Source organism: Penicillium cinerascens, assembly GCF_028974065.1.
Source record: "Penicillium cinerascens strain IBT 15544 chromosome Unknown contig_16_segment0_segment0, whole genome shotgun sequence".
Classification (NCBI taxonomy): domain Eukaryota; kingdom Fungi; phylum Ascomycota; class Eurotiomycetes; order Eurotiales; family Aspergillaceae; genus Penicillium; species Penicillium cinerascens.
Genome location: NW_026695286.1, coordinates 2,303,685 through 2,321,589, shown reverse-complemented (window position 1 = coordinate 2,321,589; position 17,905 = coordinate 2,303,685). Strand labels below are relative to the sequence as shown.

Here is a 17,905-nt window from a genome sequence, read left to right as displayed (position 1 = left end):
AGTACATTTGATGTTTGTACACTATAATCACAGTGGCCACTTCGACGCCGTCCCAATGCTCTACCATGATCAATCCTCATAAGACATACAGCCGCCCGATTATTCGAACAAGATAACGAGAAAATTAAATACAGAGAATAGAAGACAGTCAAGGAGAAATGCGAAGCAAGTGAGGGAGGTAGAGGTAAAGCTCTTCAAGTTAAGCCCGAGCAGAAGGTCGTGGCTTCCAAGAGGCACGGTTGTAGAGGCCTGCTTGTGGTTGTTTGTTTCCACTGGAAGCAGGGCGAAGTGGGGTTCGGAAGTCAGGGTAAAGTCCAGATTCCATGTCCATGAGAACTGCCCGTTGGGGCTCTGCAGATGCCCAGCCTGTAGATTTACGCGGCGATTTGGTTGGGGCGGAACGTGATGGAGAAGGCTTGGAGGCAGTGACGGATTGAGTCTTCTCTTTAATGATTTCTCGAAGCTCTTTGTCGTCTTTTGTGATCTGGGCCTTGATGAAAGCTGGGTCATTGGATGCTTGAAGAGTAGACATGACCGACTCCCGCGGAGTGTATGAGTATTTTTCCGGGGTTGGTTGAGAAGTGGGTACAATGGAGGGATCCAGGAAAGCTTTTTGATCCATATCGAGTAGCTTGGAAATATCCAAGGTCTCGCCATGTGGGATTTTGTGAGGATGCGAAGGGGTGACACAGTCCATGTCGACCTCCTTTCGAAGAACGTGGTCGATGTCAACGGCCGAGAAGTAGGCGCATGATTGAGGGAGGTCATCAATGCCCACTTGCTGCGAGAAGATGGCCCGTGTCCAGACATTGGCAATCTGCAGAGCCAGCGCCGCACGGTACTTGTCCTCGTCCTTCACCAGATATCGGATTTCATCGTGGACTGTGATGGCCAGTCGAGCGTGGATGTTGAATCGCCGGATGAGATAATCCATGCTAACAATCAGCAGATGGAGATAATCGACACCCGATGATTGGATAGCCCAATTGATACGAGACGTCATGAAGCTGCCCTTGTTGATGAATCGCCTCATGAGCGCCTCGGTAATTCCAGCACCGAGCGCTGGGGTTCTGGGTCTTTCCTGGTCTGCAAACTCTTCCAGCTTATTGAAGACAAAGGATTCCGTGCCACCACGCCAGAAAGGTGTCTCGCTCAGAAGACGACGGGAGGTGCGCGTACCCTTGGTCTCCTTGTAGAGGTTGGCAGCGGTCTGCTGGGTTTGCTTCTCGGTCAAGGACGGGTTGAATTGCCGAAGAAGAGTAGCGGCGAACCTGACACCAGCTCCATAGATACGGCCGTAGTTGAACACCTTGGCATCGTTGCGGGAAATGCCCAGAATCTGCGCACTTCGGGAATGCAAGTCAGTTCCTTCGGCTTTGGAGCCTTCCAAGGTCATGAAGCCAATCGCATTTCCTCCGTGGATTTGGAAGGGAGCGTCTCCGACAAGACTGGCGATCCACAGCTCCTGAGAGTCCACATCAGCGCCCACGAACGCGTAACCTGGGGGCGCCTTAATCATGGCCTTCAGCTCGGAGCCAACGCGGTTCGATTTCGCATTGCTCGCAGTGAGCCATGTGTTCTCCACGGCACGTCGGGTGATAGTCCCCATGGGAATGACCTGCGGCAAGATAAAGCCCACCCGGTTCTTGGACTCTTCATTTACCCGGCCGCCTTTTTGAACCTGGTCCTCGTACACAACCATTTGGCTCCTAATGCGATCTCTTGCACTGATCCAATAGGAGCAGGAGGCGTTCATATCCAACGCTTCCTTGGCGAGTTCGAATTGAGATGACAAGATTCCGCGCTCAAAGTACCCCATGTAACCCTTGCCTAGAGGGTTGGTGCACCTGGCTTGGGGACCATCTTTGTGCGGGATTTTGAAGTATGTATTCTTCCGGTCATTCTGAAGCTGCTCGTTCTTCTCTTCGGTCATGTCGCAGAGAACCACTGGTTGATTCTCAAATTGATGGACCTGGTCACGGGGAACCCGAAAAGTCCATCCATACTTATCAGACCAAATGAGAGGATGCCCAGCCCATGATAGCTTCAGCAGAATGGGCGCAATCCGAGTGCGCACAGTGAGGTTGATGTCCGAGTTACTCGTGGGGAAGAGATCCTTGTACCATTTTGGCATGCCAGGTTTCTTTTGTCGAGCTGCGGGGCGTGGAGGGTCTCCCTTCTTCTTTCCTTTCACCATTTTTACTTCTTGGCCAGTCCAGTCCAGCTGCTGTAGCCAAGGGTCGTTTTCGTAGACCTCCGGTTGCTCCTTCACTTGCAAAGCTTCATTGCATAATTCAACTAACTTCCGTTGCACGTCATCAAGTCGTTTATGGTAGGTTTCCTCAGCATTGGCAAGGTACTCCTGCCAAGTCTGATTGACAGGGAGGATGACAGAGGATAGATGTCGGAGAGCACCAAAGCTGACGGGGTGCGGACAGGTCTCGAGGAAGTTGGGAAAGACTTTTCGGTAGACTCGGTGCGTAATGGAAACATCAGCAGCACAGTAGTCGAGAAGCTCATCGAGTTTCGTCAAAAGGGTCTCCCGATCAAGTTCGCCAAAGAAATCTCTCTGTGCCTTGTCAATTGTGACATCGCAGTGAAATTTGGCCACGTCTCGCAAAGAGTTCACAGAGCTCCGTCCTACCCATAGCTCTTCCTCTTCTTCCCTCAGCGTGTTGCTCTCGAGCAGCGAAGCCAGTTCCACGGAATTATGCTCATTTGCAATCTTATCCCGGAGATCCTTGTTCTTTTTGTGGCGCATCCAAGTCGGTCTTTGCTGTGAGCACATGCCGTTCACAGCCACATGAAGAGACATTGTATCCACAAAAAAGTTGCGAGTCTGTTGCATATCGTACTCCTCCAGCACTCGAGCCCGATCGTATCCTATGTTATGACCAACAATGATGCGTGGTTGAGAGGGGTCTCCCAACGGTACAAGGTGACATTGCTCTTTTGATTCCCCCAGGAGCCAAGGAGATATCCACGCATACCACGCAGTTGGACTCACTGCGCAAGCCATAACCGCAAATGGATGTTCCTTGTACATCACCTCGGTGTCAAAGGTGAGCATCTCCTCATTAGGAGCGTCCACTGGCTCCGAGTTGCCATCGGGAGAGTATTTGGTCCATCCACTGCGTCTAACCCATTTGCGCGGTTTGGTCGGACAGGTGACTGCAGCATATGACTTGGCGTAAGTCAGGTACGGCTCGGACGCATCCATTCCAAGCTTGTAGAAATGTTCGTCTAATGTCTTTCCCTGAAGCGGTGGCAGGTCGAACGCAATCGGGTCGGCACCACTTTGGGATTTCCCAAGGAGATCGTGTCGGGCGAGATGGTCTCGTGACAGGGCAACAAGCTCCGGATCGGGGGTCCGGGTCTTGTCCGGGAAGACTTGCGGATGAACATAGTCGCTAAGCTGCTGGACTCCGATGTCGTTGAACCTGGAGGAGGCAGGAACTGTTTGGAATTAGTATATGCATATTGTCTTTTGTGACAGAGTAATGTGGCGTAAAACAAACCTGAAAGAGATCGTTTGGGAGCGGCTTCATTGTTGACAGCTGTTGAGTAGCATTGTGTCCGTCCAGTCACGGGAAATTGCCATGGTTGCGCGTGCACGAGAAGTGCTGGTCGTAGGCACAGGCGCGCCGACCTCACGACACCCCTGGAATAAGGAGTGCAGGAGGATTTCCACGATAGCATCATATATTCAAGAATTTGCGCGGGCTCAGGTCATGGTAGCGCATGCGATCGCAGCCAGACAGGGGCTGCGCACTTTGAACGGATAACGCGAAGGGGAGTGATAATCGTAGGAGCAATTTCCATATCATTGCCTATCGCATCTGAGCGTCATGTCGGCTTCGGAATATATGTGCTGCCGGGTGATTCAGACCGCCTTCCGTAAAGGGTTGCTTATCGGTGGCAATCAATCTATCCCACCTTGGCCTCTTACGCCGTTCACTTTCTCATCATTTGCATTCTCTAGGTCGGGTTTTTAGGCGGTTGCATTGTCTTATAAATATATACGACTTCTTTCGTCGCCACTCGAAGACCCCACGTGAAACCTGGCGGGCCAGAGTACAAAAGCCTGCACCTTTCTCCTCCACGAACCCCGCAAGTTATGCGCCTGTTCAACGCCGAACTCTGATTCCCTACATACCTGAGAACCCCTTGATCCTAGCATGAGTCGCAGGCTTTCAGTCGTCGATCTCACCTCTGCGCAAGCGAGTTCTGATCACCGCTCTTCTACCTCTTCTCCCCCCGATCAACCGTCGACACTAGATCGGGCGGGGAGCCAAACCACGCCCCGCGGGATTAAGCGTCGACGTGAAAACGATGGCTTCTGGAGCCCCAACTCTTCAGATAGTTCTGAAGAGGTAGAGCAGGAAGAGGAGGCTATTGAGTCCATTGATCTCACTGAACCTGAGACTTCACTCCAAAAAGCGCTTGCGAAACAACAGGAGGATGCGATCAAGGCCCAGCAGTCAGCAGAAGGGGAGAGAAGCGGATCCGTTCTCAGCGCATACAAGTGTCCTGTGTGCATGGACACGCCGGAGGATGCAACCAGCACTGCGTGTGGTAAGTTTTACCACAAGTGGCAACCCATGCCTCTCACTCATTGAGCTTTCTCTAACCAAACACATATCTATAGGCCACCTCTTCTGCCATCGCTGCATCGTTGAATACCTGAACTCGGCCGACCAACGATTAGACTCGAGCAAACAAACCCGGGGTACATGTCCAATATGCCGAAAGGTTATTACAAAGGTTGACAAGAGCGGGCCCAAGAGGAGTCTTATTCCCTTAGAACTCAAGTTGACAACAAAGAAGCGAAGTTTGGTCCCGCCTTCTCAGGCGTGAACTGTCTTTGCATATCCCCGTTATTTGAGCACGGCACAGCGGAGCATAGAAAGGATGGCGTTCACATTGCATTGGGGTGGTCCTCCTGGGATGATTTATTTTCTATAATGCTTATCTTACGAATGAGATGATTAATATTTGAATATTGCATTGCTCAGGCGCACCTGGCTTTTTTTTATGTGTTATACATGCCATTCACACGCCGTGTTTCTTCTCCGGTCGGGGGTCGAGTGTATTCCGCCGGCCGAGACCACTGCCAACACCTCCTCGGACCATGGCGTCGCCTTTCTTTCCCAGAACAACTTCAAGAGCCTGTGTCAGGGCATTGGAGTCATATTGCGTGCCGAGAACGACTTCCTTGTCGCCATCCATGGCAGTAATCTTCCGACCATACAAGCGAAGGGTTTCAATGCCCATCTCTGCCAACCGGTCCCGATCCACATGAGGAGTGCCAGGCCCGTCAAGGTGCAAAACATGAGTCACGTATGCAGTATAAGGAATAGACGTATGGGGTCGGAGAGTCTCTGGTGAAGACGGCGAGGTGGATGAGCCGTGGTGATGGGTGGTTCTGCGATGACGACGTCCACGGCTTTCCTCTCCGGCGCGGGCGATCGCTTCGACAAAGTCAGATGCAGAGAACGGCTCGGACGGAGGGCCAGTCTCGCGATCCAATGATCCATTGAGAATAAGGATTTTGTGGCGTGCGGGGCTTCTCATAATGCTCTTGCCGACACCGCGGAGGATAATTGCAGGGAGGATGGAGGTATAGAGAGAGCCGATGCTGTAGATAATAGCCTGGGCATCGTCCAGTGCTTCTAGCACGCGTGGATTGGCGGCGGGCCTGATTTCCTGACCGTAGGGATTAATGTACCATATGCGATCAATCCGGCTGGGCAGATCTTCATTCTTGGTTTTATTAAAGGATATATTCTTGTTGTGGAGTGTGGCGAGAGAACCGGGAAGATGGTCCTCCTCATATGAGACCGCATCCGACTGATCAGATGGGTCTGTATCGTCCAAGTCATCCCCGTCAGCAAGCAGTAAGCTGGGGCGTCTAGCCCGGGAGCCGCAGTCCGGTTGCAGCGCCGTAACTTCGCTGGGATGAGAGATGCTGTTCTGGCCGACAATGACGGTTCCGTCGGCGAGAGTGGCGGAGATGTGATGAGAGAAATTAGAGTTGATTGCTGGGACAACGCGCACGATATCTGACTGTACGCCGCAAATGCTGCCAAGCAGATAGACGGCGCTCTCAAAGGACCCGCTGAAGAGTCGCGCGCCCGTCAAAAATAGGTTTCCCACGCTGGCAGAGGTGAAGTCAAACGTTGATGACGGTGGCCGAGCGCGTTTCAAGATCTCCAAGTTGAGCATGTTAAAGAAAGATCGGATCAACTCCTTTTTGGCCGGGACAATGGACCTCCAAAGGTCAGAGGTTCCGTCCACAATGGACTGCCATTCATGCGATGCCGTTGCCACATCAGCGGGTAGGCGGTGGTTGAATAGAGTCTTGATCGCCGTGCGCTCTGAGTTGACGGGCGAGTCAGGAATCAACCGGACCAGTCGACCTATCGCGACAGTCAGCATTGTGTCATTATTGAGGAAGGGACTCGCTCACTTCGAATATCGCCGATTCCAGGGCCCCCGAAGATTCTAATCAGTTCTGAGGAAGAACCTCCATTGTCGCTAATAGGGATGATATAGCTGAGCAGACAATTTTTGCTTTCTCGCAAGGCGTCGAACACATCGACGAGGTTGTTGGCGGCGCTTCCACCGGAGATGACCACGATCCCCCTGTTGGGTGTCGTCTCCATGATGGGAGATGACTGTCGCAATCACAATGCGTTTGTGCGGCTAACTTCCAGGTGGCAGATTTATTCGTTGAAGCGGTTTTAAAGGTCAAGGATGTTTTTCGCGATTGGATGTCGGGCCGCACCCGCCACAACGAAAGCCTGGAAATGCCACGAATCACGAATAACAAAAACTGAGCGCAGAAACACGCACTGCCAGGCAACCTTTGAAAGGTCAGTAATACCTAGCGGGGACGGTCTCTTGGCAGATCAAAAATAGAACTGAGACATAACGGGCTGTTCAAGAGAGGAACTGCCAATCCCTAGATCGCATATCTCGACGACTCGAAAGTACGTTGGGAGCAAAAAGCAAAATTCTGCGCGGGAAGCAACCGTTTAGATAGATAACTAACATCCCTATGTTCTTCAAATACACCTAACAGTGACTAGAATGAGTTACACATCCTCACCCCCTCCGTACCAAAGACGTCCCCTCCGAATTACCAAGCCCTTATCCTGCCCAACGACCCATTCACCTGCTTCAGGATTGGTACCATCAGGTTGAGGCCAATAGACGCTTTTCAACTTTTCGTTGATGCCACCAATCTTATCAACTAGCAACTTCACGCGCGAATGGTCAAGCTGCCCTGGGTGTGTCCCGTTTACAAGGAACCCTTCGTGCGTGATGAAGCGTGCGATAGTGACATGTGCCGAAGGAACACTATAACGTGAAGCCACGGGAACATTGGTTTGCCGAACCATGTCAAATATATCTCGACGGAGATGATGATATGTGTAGTTATCGTTATGACCTTCGGATCGTTCTGCTGAGCATTCGCCTGCGGCGGGAACAAAACTAAGTGCCAGTGCAGCGGAGTCGAAGCTCACCATTGGCTTCAGAAGGCGTGTCTTATGAGCAATTGCATGTTCTAAAATCTGCGCCGGGGTGATATTTGTGGAAGACTGGAGGATTTGAATGAGATCTTCGATCTGCGTTTCGGTCAAAGAATGTGCCACTTCTAAGACTGTTATGTGCTGGTTTTCAGGAGGCATAAACCAAAGTGCTGTTGGCAATTCGGTGAGCAGATTGATGGTATGTAACCTTCTTCAAACTTACATGGAGCAGCATCCTTCAATTCGCTTTGCACAAATGATATCAGATCGCGGATATGAGAAGGGGGCCTGGCCCAAATGACAAGGCAGTTCCGGGGATCGAGAAATCCTTCTTCTTTCCCAGGGCCGTCTAGTCGCATAAGAATCTCGTCTAAAGTCCAACCGGAAAAGTCTTCCGCTAGGATCTTCTCGCGCTGCTGCTTATTTCGACAGGTTCGGTGTTTCTCGTAGCGCAATTGCAACAGACCCTTTCCGAGAAAAGACGGGATTAAATCTTAGTATTATGAAGCCTTAAATTTTCAGAATCATCGGTTCACCTACCGGATCGTCATTTGAATCTGCAATCAAACCCTGGAAGGGGTTATCTTCTGATATCAAGGTTAGAGACATGGTAACTGGCGCAAAGGCAAATCCGAATGCTTCATGTATAGCCTGAAAGCCTTGATGGAGCTTAGTTTGTGTTATACTTCTTGTGTCAAGCCCAATTTCCCGGTACAAAATAAGGGTGACGCGTGTTCCCGGACCGCAGCACCTGTCAATTCTCGGAGAGGAGCCAAATTTGCTTTAGTTGGCCCCACTTTCACGAGACCGACGGCGCCGGTGTCCCTTGAAGGGCTGCGGAAGTATACACATATCCGGTAGTTCAGGGATATTGTAAGTTGTCTCCCCGCGGTTTGAGTTCTTGGGGCTGAGATATGTAGTTGACATGATACGGGCTGTCGCCAGATTCTCCTGGTATGTCGAGATATCATTCGGTATAAATCATCAATACAAGTAATATAATTGGAACTACATTTCGGGGTATTTTGCCTGGATAGTCCTTCCTAGAAAACAGTTGAACGGTTGTGTGGCACGCAATCCTCCCTTATGTACATTGATGCAAGACAAACTCGACGAAAAAGAAAAAGTAGAATACCACTATGCATAGGATGCCCAGCCTGTAACAATGTTAGCCTGCTAGCACGTTTGACAATTGATCGAGGACACATACCACAATAAAGAACAGCAAGATTCTTCTCATCAGTCGCCTGCTGAATTAACTCATTGACAGTAGCAGTGACACTCAGAGTCTTGCTCAACTTCTTGGCCACCACCGTCAAAGCTCGATCGGCCTCACTGGGTTCGTTCGTCGAGGATTTATCTGCCGCTCCAGGCAAAACTGGTGGACCATCGCTCGTTTCCTGGTTATCCTGCATCTTCTTCATTCGCAAGGGAGAAACAGTCCAGCTGTACAGCGGATCGTAACGGAGCACATCGAGGATGGTCATAATACTGTATGACTCTTGTCGGAGTGCCTCCAGTGTGAACTCACAACAGCGACGGAACACGCCCTCGGTCTTCGTAATGCCGAATCCATCAACCAAGTCTCGTGTGAGGCGGAACGGCACCACTTCTGGAACCGGTAAGATTCGGCCCTGCTCAAAGGCAACACCCAGATCGATATGGACGACTTCTCCTGTCCTCTCGTCCAGCAAGATATTGTGTCCATGTCGATCACCCAAGCCGAGGACGTGGCCGAGAATGGAGATAGCAGCAGTACTGCGGGTGTACGACAGCCTCTTACTGAACCAATCATCCGGGTTGTTGAACTTCTCCATGAAAAAGTACTTCATCACCGGGTGGAAATGCTCGGTCACCTGGCGATAGGTCCTCACTCGTTGTTCAAATGATCTGGTCTGGACATCTGCAATGTTTTTTCGGCAGGCATTGGGCTTCATATCTTTAGGAAAATACCGCTGATGTGCCGGCATGAGGTAGTCATGGAGTGGAATGGTGTTTGGAACGAATTCAATGATTCCTGCGTTGAGTGTCAAGGGGAGAACCTTGTACGTTCTGATCCCCAGGTTTCGTTGACGAGTGGGCTGATGGTCTTTGAGAAGACTGCTGACTTGCTCAAAGACTTGTTCCATGATTGCGTCCTGACGCAAATCATCATTTCCTCCCTTGTACTATAAACGTGTGAGCGTAGCTTCATTTCCACCAAGGTAGAATATCTTACCAGCTGCTTATAACGCTCGCCATTGGTGGCAATGCAAGTCACAATTTTGGGAGCGCTGACACCTGATGCGATTGTGAACTCGGAATTGAACCTTTGGATCGAGGGGACCTCGCTATAGTCGCGGTCGACACGCAAGTCGATTTTCATTGTGGGCGGAGGAAGCTTGTAAGTCTCCACGTCTTTCGCAAGTCGATCTCCCGTGGAGAGCTTCCTCAGAGGAATCTTGGCGCCTGTCTTGTACTTGCTGTCCGGCTTATCGATTGCGAAGCGGACATAAGTGATGTTCATATTGTGAACAGCAATCCAAGTAGTCCCTATGGCCTTGTCGCTCTTCAACCGGTCGACGAGCTTGTTAGCAGCTCGGAATCGAGAATGAGAGGATGGATCTTTGCCTCCTTTGGACTTGCTGCTGGCAAAGATTTGATACATGCCATGGAATGGATGCTCTGCACAGATTTTGAACACCAATCCCGTAAGTAAAGACTGGAAATCGTCGGAGACGTCGAGTAGACGTGAGGAAAGTTGGTTCATCAGGGGCGCAAATTTCCGACTTGGGACATCATTGAGATATCGCTTGACAGCTGCGTTTGCAGTATCGCTGTCTGATTTATCAAGCCAAAGCGCGCAGAATCGGAGAGCATCATTGTTGTAAGCATCGCTCTCTCTCAGGGCCAGGAGATAGTTTTCAAGGCTCTGTTGTAGGAAGGCTTCTCGGCTCCGAAGTAAACGCTGGTATTCACGGTCGTCAAGGTCAAACCACTGTTTGGACTTTGCTCGGAAGATCTTCAAAGATTCTCTTTCTCGGCCTTCGGCAGTCTTCATCATATCTTCTAGGCCTTTCATTTCTTTCTCCTTGCGGTCTCGAAGCTGTTCAACACGTTTGAAGTCCTCGAGCCCGTCGGGATTTAGGAGCTGCTGGTCACAGAATGTGGCAAACCCGTGATAGACCCTTCCGGCCTCTTCTCCCTTTGAAGCCCCTTTCAGTTCCTTGACAGCTGGATACAGATATTCTTGAAGAATCGATTCGGGTTTCTCTAGGCGGGCTTCGGCCACATGGTCACCCTAAAGAACCAGTTGTTAGCTGCTGTAGACGAATTTTAGTATTTGACTCACCAAGGTAACAAGTAGCTCAGCGCGGCTGATTGGAATTGCTTGCTTGTGTAAGTCACCTTGTCCTTTCAAGTGCTGCAGCATCCGAATCGATGCGGTCATTTCGCCTTGATCCCAGAGAACATTCGCAAGATCAAACTTCGCAGCCCCTTCAATATTCATGCCTAGCTCCGCGCAGGGTTCAGCGAGCTTGGAGAGAGTGATTGCAGATTTGAGCGATGCCTGAGAGACACCATGATTTCTCGTGATCTCCAGCGATTGTCGAAAGACATTTGCTTCAAGCAGTCGCGATTCACTCGAGCTCAGGCTCGCCTTCGATTTGAGGAAGTCATGCTTTCTGATAGATGAAAACAGAGCCTCGTGCCAGCTCAGGATTTCACCAACCTCATGATAACTAATTCAATCAATGTCTGTATCAGACGATCAAGGTGGGTGACTGGTACGTACCTTTCCGTTTTTAACCAGCTGCTCCTTGCCATTATACTTCTCCATCCTTCCTGGATTGCTTCGGACGATGATGATTGGAGAACATCACTTATTTCGGTCATGATTCCTAAGGCCCGCATCGAAGCCCGCAACTTTATTGCCGATTGGCCGGTTTCGACAAGATTATCGAGGGTGCTTAGCAAGCAATCATTGATACAGCACGCAACCTCCGGCAGAGACGATGATGTATCGAAGCTTTGGAAAACACGGAAGACAGTCGCCGATGGCGAGGAATCCAATGGTGATACGGGAACATCCCATTTTTGAAGACTAGTTGCTGCTTGCAACGTGCTATCGATGGAAAAGGGTGCTTGTGTTTCACTTGAGGTTCCCAAGGCGGACAGCATCGTATTGGCAATTCCTTGCAAATTGGTCGCATTCAGAGCTTTCAGAACTCCATGAGGGTTCGCTCTTTCAGACATCTGAACCTCGCTATCATACTGTGCGCTCTGAAAGAGAAGATTCTTGAAACCAGAGCTCTCGTACTCCAGTCTTTCCATTATCGTGGTCAAAGACGAACTTTGTTGAATGCCGTAAAATAGATCCAGGTCATCGATGTTTTTAAATACGTCGTGAAGTAGCCCAATGGGTGGCTCGTATTTGGCAACAGATGAGCGGCGAGATCCTGAAATGACCCTGGAGGCCTGTATCTCGAGAAAGAGAAGCGAGGTTTTCTGTAAACCACAGTGATGTGCAGCTGCAGCTGCCTCGCCGAAGTCGAGGTCGAGCCATTGGTCACGTTCCACCATTGTCGATTCCTCGACCATGGGCTGGTTACGCAGGTACAAGATGCAGTTGATAACAAGACGAGCATGCGGAATCGTTTTTGCACTGACCTCTGACAGGATTTGCCTGAAGATGTCGGAAATAGATTGTCGAATCTGGCCTCTTTGGCCACCTTCCACCAGCAATGAATCGTGAACTATGTAAGGCAGCAATTGTACTGCCAAGTCCGGACTTGCGACAAGGACTTTGCGCAATGCACCAAGAACAGGATCATCCAATGTGGTATTTGACAAAAGCAGAGAGACATTACGCGCCCATTCGGTGACATGCAAGTCAGCAGCATCAGTCTCAGCTTTGTTGGACAATTCAAGTTCGGTCGCCGAAATTGGAAATTGGGGACATGCATACGGACTCCAGATGAAAGCCGGTACCAGGGTTTCGGGAATGACCTCGGCGCATCCTTGAACTTCTGGAAAATTGGTAATATTACTGAGAATGACCTGCAGAGTGCGTTCAATGAGGCCAATCTCAATATGATCTTGAATTTGCAATTTCCCGCAGAGCACTTGCAGGATTTTGGACTTGGAGAAACAAAACGCATCATACGGGGCAATGGAGGTCGGACTGTTGAACAATGAGAGGTCTTGCTCTCGAAGCAAACTTTCGTTTACCTTGCCAGAGGCCGCAAAAGAGCGCCCAATGACTCTAGCAGCCCATAATCGGTACTCGGGTCCGCCATTGAACTTGTGCAGTGTACGCCATAACGAAACAATGTGAGGATTTGGGTCAAGAGCATTGTCGGTGGATCTGGTGCCTTCATCAGCTATCTGTTTGAACTCGGGACACAATAGCGAGAGCACGAGATCCGCTATCGGCTTTTGGAGCAAAGAGATTTCGGCGTCCTGGTCTTTAAGCACTTCGAAAACCAGGTCCTTCTCGCTTGGCCTGCTTGTTGACCGACTAGGTGCTGACAATTGTTGAGCCAGGTACAACATTCGAGAGTAGGGTTCCTGAATATTCTCGTTCCAATCCGAGTTGCGACACTTTTCGGCAAATTGCCAGAGCCACTGGTGAAAGTTTTCAGCGTTCGTAAGAGCCGACTTGAACTGGCTCTGCTGTGTTGTGCTTTCCAGCGAGGACGAAAAAGGCTTGCGGAGGGTCAACAATGTCGAGACACAAATTCCCGCCACAAAATCAGGCTTGTCCACCAAGTATTCTTTTCCAGCTTCCAGCAAGTACCAGAAAATTCCTACGGCATCTTCCAAGCAGTGGACATCACTCAGGAATGGCCGGAGGGCATGAAGCAGCATTTCGAAGGGATAGCCTTCGAGGATCACAGGACCACACAAACAGACAAGAATTCTGATTTTCCGAATAACAGAACAGGTATGAAGAGATCCAAGGGCGGGATGTATTGTCTCTAACAGCGACCGACAGATAAATGAGGCTAGTGCTGCAGTCCATATCGATTCCAGTTCAAATCCGACTCGTTTGCAAAGAAAGTCGAGCTCATCCAGGAGGTAGCGAGCTCGAAAAGAGGGCTGTTGATTCGCGGGTAGGGAAATTTGAGCAGCGCTTTTGTCCACAATTTTGTTCTGGATGTCAAGGGCATACTGGAAGCTTGGTCGCTTTGAAAAGGCCCGTTCAACCTGATCATAACGATCCAGCGACTTGAAGAAGGTGGCGATGATTTCAGGAAAGTGCCTGTCAATCTTTTTCATGAACCCGTCGGTACCAAGTAGCTTTCTCATTCGAACCTCCACGCCCTTAGGCTGGCTGCCGGGCTCAGGTGGAGTGGTAATGTCCCGTGCGATACAATAGGCCTCGGCTCTATGGAAAGAGCTTTCCAGGAGTTCGGCGTAGGGAATGCCGAGATAGCTTGCAAGCTCTTGCAATTCCGATTCCTTACCACGCATCATCATCTGCCCAACAGCCTCATCCCTCACGTCAAGCAGTAGTTCTTTGAGGCTCCCGTATTCAAAGATACTGAATGGCATGGAAATCACTGCTTGTGTTTCCATCCAGGTGTAGAGTATTTGAGACGCGAAAAGCCGGAATAGTTCTCTTGCATCGCGCAAGCCCAGTGTCCTCGATACCGACTTCATGCATTTTTGCGCGTATTCGAGAGAGGCTGGTACCTGAGCGGGTGTCTCAAACATGTGGTAAATGCATCTGCGAAGTAGAGTGTGCCAGTCAGAAGCCAATCGGGATAAGACAAAAAGGCGAAGCGCAATGCCTTCAACCCAATCTGGATCTCTAGGCAAGCTTCCTAGCACATCGTCAAAGATAGCGTCATGGTCCTTGAGCAGGAACCGCTCGAACAAAAAAGGTATGAACCTTGCAACACTAAACTTGACCTGGACATCGCCTGCCTGGAGAATAGTGAAGAGGCTTGTACGGGGTGATGGAAGTGATTGTTCGCTGCCGTATGAAGGGCGAGCATCAAGCACAGCTTGGATGAGCTCGGATAAGACAATATAAACCTTCGGCGAGGCTCTCTTTCTAGCCAAGAGGGCCTCCATAAACCAGCTGTACAGGTCCATGGCTGATTCACTCAATGTTTCATTCTGTTCATCTGTCCAGGATGCAACAAAACTGGACATCATACTGATGCAGATGCCGTGAGCAGCCTCACACCGTTCCATTTCATATGACTGGAGACACTTTTCTCCCAGGTCCTCCAGAACACGAAGCAGTTCGTTCCGATTCATTTTTGAGACAATGCGGTAGACCTCAGGTAATACACGTTGAGCTGATAAGAGATCTGCTTCATCCAAACTCGTCAGGTACTCAATGAGATCCGATGAACGGTTTTCCAAAGGGCCAGTTTCCGTCTGTACCTTTAACAGGATGGAGAGCTGAACAGTCACACACCGCTGGAAAGTGGCGATGTCTCGAAATAGTGCGAGTGACTCCCGATTCAGAGATAGGATACCTTGATCGGTCGATAACTGGTCTCCCTGGGCTGTCAGCCGGTCATCCAAATCCATAAGGTCATGCATGGTGGTGCGGTCTTCTTTGGAACCCTGGCGGAACATCTCGAGTACTTTAGCAAGAGGAGTCACGACCGATGAAATGCCAATCCAGGCGATAGAGCAATTACTTGGCCCCGAAGGAATAAATGGCAATATCGTCTCAAGGCAAGGTTGTAATGAGTTTAATCCGTGAGCCGCGAAGAACTCACAGATGCCATTCCACATGGAATGACAGTTCTTGTGGATTTCTTGCATTCGTGATTCCAGTTGCTGGGGAAGACATGCCCCAAAAAGAGCGGACACGGTACAAAAGGATGTGAGTATTTGCAGAATATCTGCAGTAATATGAAGCGATCTGTCTTCCGTCAATGTCTTCCATGTTTGAAGGAACACCTCAGACTTTGATCGTAAGAGTTCTAGGATCACCAAATCATCGGCGTCCTGTCGTGCTGATGGCTCTAGGGTCCATGAACTGTCCCGACTCCATGGGTCGGAGTTGCGAATATCACACCCGATGTTGAATAGGTACTCCAGAAGTTCTTGATTTTCATGAAAGAAAAACCATGCCCTTCCTACTGGTCCCGTAGGCCCTGTCTCCTGAAGGCAAGGAGGCTTGAAAGGTCGATTGGTGCAAGCCATGAAAAGGTTGAGCAATTCGAATGGGCGGGCAAACATAGCGACTTGAGCTGTTTGAATGCGGTCGGTGACTGAGCCTGCAAACTCTACCTTTAGTAATCAGAAGCATGGAATGAGAGATGTTCGAAGAGCCTACCAATAGTCCACGCTTCTCTCAGCCAACTACAGATGTGCTTCGAAGCATTTTGTGCTGGGCCGGGACTTATTTGTGTTCTCTTCCGTGCTATTAATGCCCAAAGACCCAGAGATGCATCTGAAATGGCTGAGGGACCGTTTAGATTCGCGGAAAACAGCATAGAGCGTATGGTCTCCGTCGCAGTAGAATACTCCAGCAGGTCAGATTCTATTATGGTGCCCATGAGCTTGCAGGCAGCTCTAGATGTGACAAAGGAAGAGAAGGCTCGAGCTGTGAGGTCCACAGCTCGTGACCAATGCCTTTTGAACGGAAAGGCTCTCGAGTCAGGCCCTGTTGCGATGCTAACCCCCTATCGATTAGGTTGAGTCGAGGATTAGGAATACAATTTACTAACCTTGCCAGCGCAATCATTGTCCAGGAGGAAATGGCGCCATTTTCATCGATGATGTTAGGTATCAGTCGCTGGAGGAAAGATTCCTTTCTATCTGCGTCCATCGTGCGTTCAAGAAAAGGAACAAGTTGCAGGGCGCAAATCCTCCGTGCACCTGTTGCTGAAACTGCATCTCGAAAAATGTCGTCGATGCCGGAATTCAAGCGTTGCCGTTTCCCCGAGGTCTCTCGAAGGGGATTCCGACCTGTTGGATTAGCTGAGATGTCTTCCGACTGCTGTAACAGGTTTGCAATGACCCAAATCAGAGACCATTTGTGTTCTGACCGAGAGCTTCCCAAGCGAGGTCCATATAGCGGCCGATTCTTCTTGTCTGTCGCGTCATAGAAGACCACATCATCAACCTGCATCAACTCTTTCTCGGGACGTCTCACATATTCGGAGTGAAGGGAGTCGACAAGTCCCTCGATAGAGGGCTCCAGCGACGCGGACAGATCATTCCGAGTTGCATCGGTCAAGACCACTGTGCAGTGCATCAAAGTAACAAGTAACTCGTCCTTCAGGTTTTGGAGCTTAGTGGCCCACAGGCGTCGAATTACTGGGACAAGGCGCAAAAGAGCTGATCGAACCACTTCAGACTGATCAAACAACACTTTCGAAACGACTGTATTGATGCTACTGAATGCAAGCTGGTGTGCATTCCCCGCAACCCTTGACGAGGATTTGACAAACTCCACAAGCCCATGAAGGATATTTTCGGCTGCAACCTGAACCGGAGCACTGGGGCTTGCGGTCAGAACATGAATACATACTACAGCCTCTCCGATGGCATTTTTATCGCCCACATATTTTTCTCTGGAAGCTGGAGCAGGAGTCATCCTTGACGGGGTTGAGCGGCCATCGCTAGCATCCAGTAGGTCTTCACCGGCAGACCGATTTCCGCTGCGGATGCTGGGTTGACTCTCGTCGCTTTCCTGGAGGTTTAATGCGGTAAGACAGAACTCGATGAGTTTCTCCCATTCTCCATCTCCAAGGTGCTCAGTGTGGGGTGGGTAGCGAAGAAGAGATGTTAGGCATTTGGTGTAGTCCACGCTTAGGAGCTCCCAGAGGCCTTCTCCAGGGATTGGTATGGTCTCGGTGACATGGTCAATGATGAGACGGACGGTTTTGGTCCTGATACTCCGCAGGAAGATGTCGACCGCAATCCGAACCACCGACGCGCATGTTGACAGCCGTGTGGTAGAAGGGCTCTTGGAGTTCGATCGTTGGGCTCGGGTGTAGACTGATTTTTCCGAAGCGACCAGCCGGAAGAGGGATTCGAAAATTTTGTGGCAGGCTTTATCATTGAGATCTAAACTAGAATGATCCCGTCAGACGTTAGCTGTTGGTTGATGATCATCTGCGCGGCGAAGCTCTTACAGTTTGGAGCTCCGTTTGTTCTGATGTAGAATATGTTTTAGGTCTAATGTGTCCGTTTAGCACTTGCCTATCAAGTAGGACATGTCCAACCAACCTGCTAGCCCATCAGTTCGATCCTTTTGCCTATCCGAGGCCAGAAGCCCGAGTGCTCGGTCCAGAAAGATCTCCCCCATTATGGTGAGCGAAGCGAAAGCTCTCGTCAAGCTTCCACGACGACGACAGCGCGACCATCCAGGCGTAAGCTCGGACTTCAATCAGCCATACTGGGATTGACAA

The 17,905-nt window shown here is 50.2% G+C and overlaps 5 protein-coding genes across 5 annotated transcripts; 1 reads left to right on the top strand and 4 right to left on the bottom strand.

Moving 5' to 3' along the window:
* Positions 1–199: 199 nt before the first annotated feature.
* Positions 200–3,702, bottom strand: N7498_000853 (DNA-directed DNA polymerase gamma MIP1; the record flags this gene model as incomplete). Its single annotated transcript, XM_058447916.1, has 2 exons — positions 200–3,456; positions 3,519–3,702. The coding sequence occupies 2 exons, from the start codon at positions 3,700–3,702 to the stop codon at positions 200–202; spliced, it is 3,441 nt and encodes a 1,146-aa protein (XP_058313327.1).
* Positions 3,703–4,178: 476 nt separating this feature from the next.
* Positions 4,179–4,857, top strand: N7498_000852 (uncharacterized protein; the record flags this gene model as incomplete). The annotated part of the gene is made up of 2 exons (XM_058447915.1): positions 4,179–4,575; positions 4,649–4,857. The coding sequence occupies 2 exons, from the start codon at positions 4,179–4,181 to the stop codon at positions 4,855–4,857; spliced, it is 606 nt and encodes a 201-aa protein (XP_058313326.1).
* Positions 4,858–5,052: 195 nt separating this feature from the next.
* N7498_000851 (gluconeogenesis factor YvcK family protein) lies at positions 5,053–6,665 on the bottom strand (the record flags this gene model as incomplete). Its single annotated transcript, XM_058447914.1, has 2 exons — positions 5,053–6,419; positions 6,470–6,665. The coding sequence occupies 2 exons, from the start codon at positions 6,663–6,665 to the stop codon at positions 5,053–5,055; spliced, it is 1,563 nt and encodes a 520-aa protein (XP_058313325.1).
* A 432-nt stretch (positions 6,666–7,097) lies between these two features.
* Positions 7,098–8,144, bottom strand: N7498_000850 (uncharacterized protein; the record flags this gene model as incomplete). The annotated part of the gene is made up of 3 exons (XM_058447913.1): positions 7,098–7,705; positions 7,759–8,002; positions 8,076–8,144. 3 exons carry the CDS (start codon positions 8,142–8,144, stop codon positions 7,098–7,100), a joined length of 921 nt encoding a protein of 306 aa, XP_058313324.1.
* A 528-nt stretch (positions 8,145–8,672) lies between these two features.
* atmA (DNA-binding protein kinase TEL1) lies at positions 8,673–17,802 on the bottom strand (the record flags this gene model as incomplete). The annotated part of the gene is made up of 9 exons (XM_058447912.1): positions 8,673–8,692; positions 8,746–9,703; positions 9,754–10,815; positions 10,867–11,257; positions 11,311–15,772; positions 15,823–16,163; positions 16,217–17,566; positions 17,630–17,672; positions 17,724–17,802. 9 exons carry the CDS (start codon positions 17,800–17,802, stop codon positions 8,673–8,675), a joined length of 8,706 nt encoding a protein of 2,901 aa, XP_058313323.1.
* Positions 17,803–17,905: the final 103 nt, after the last annotated feature.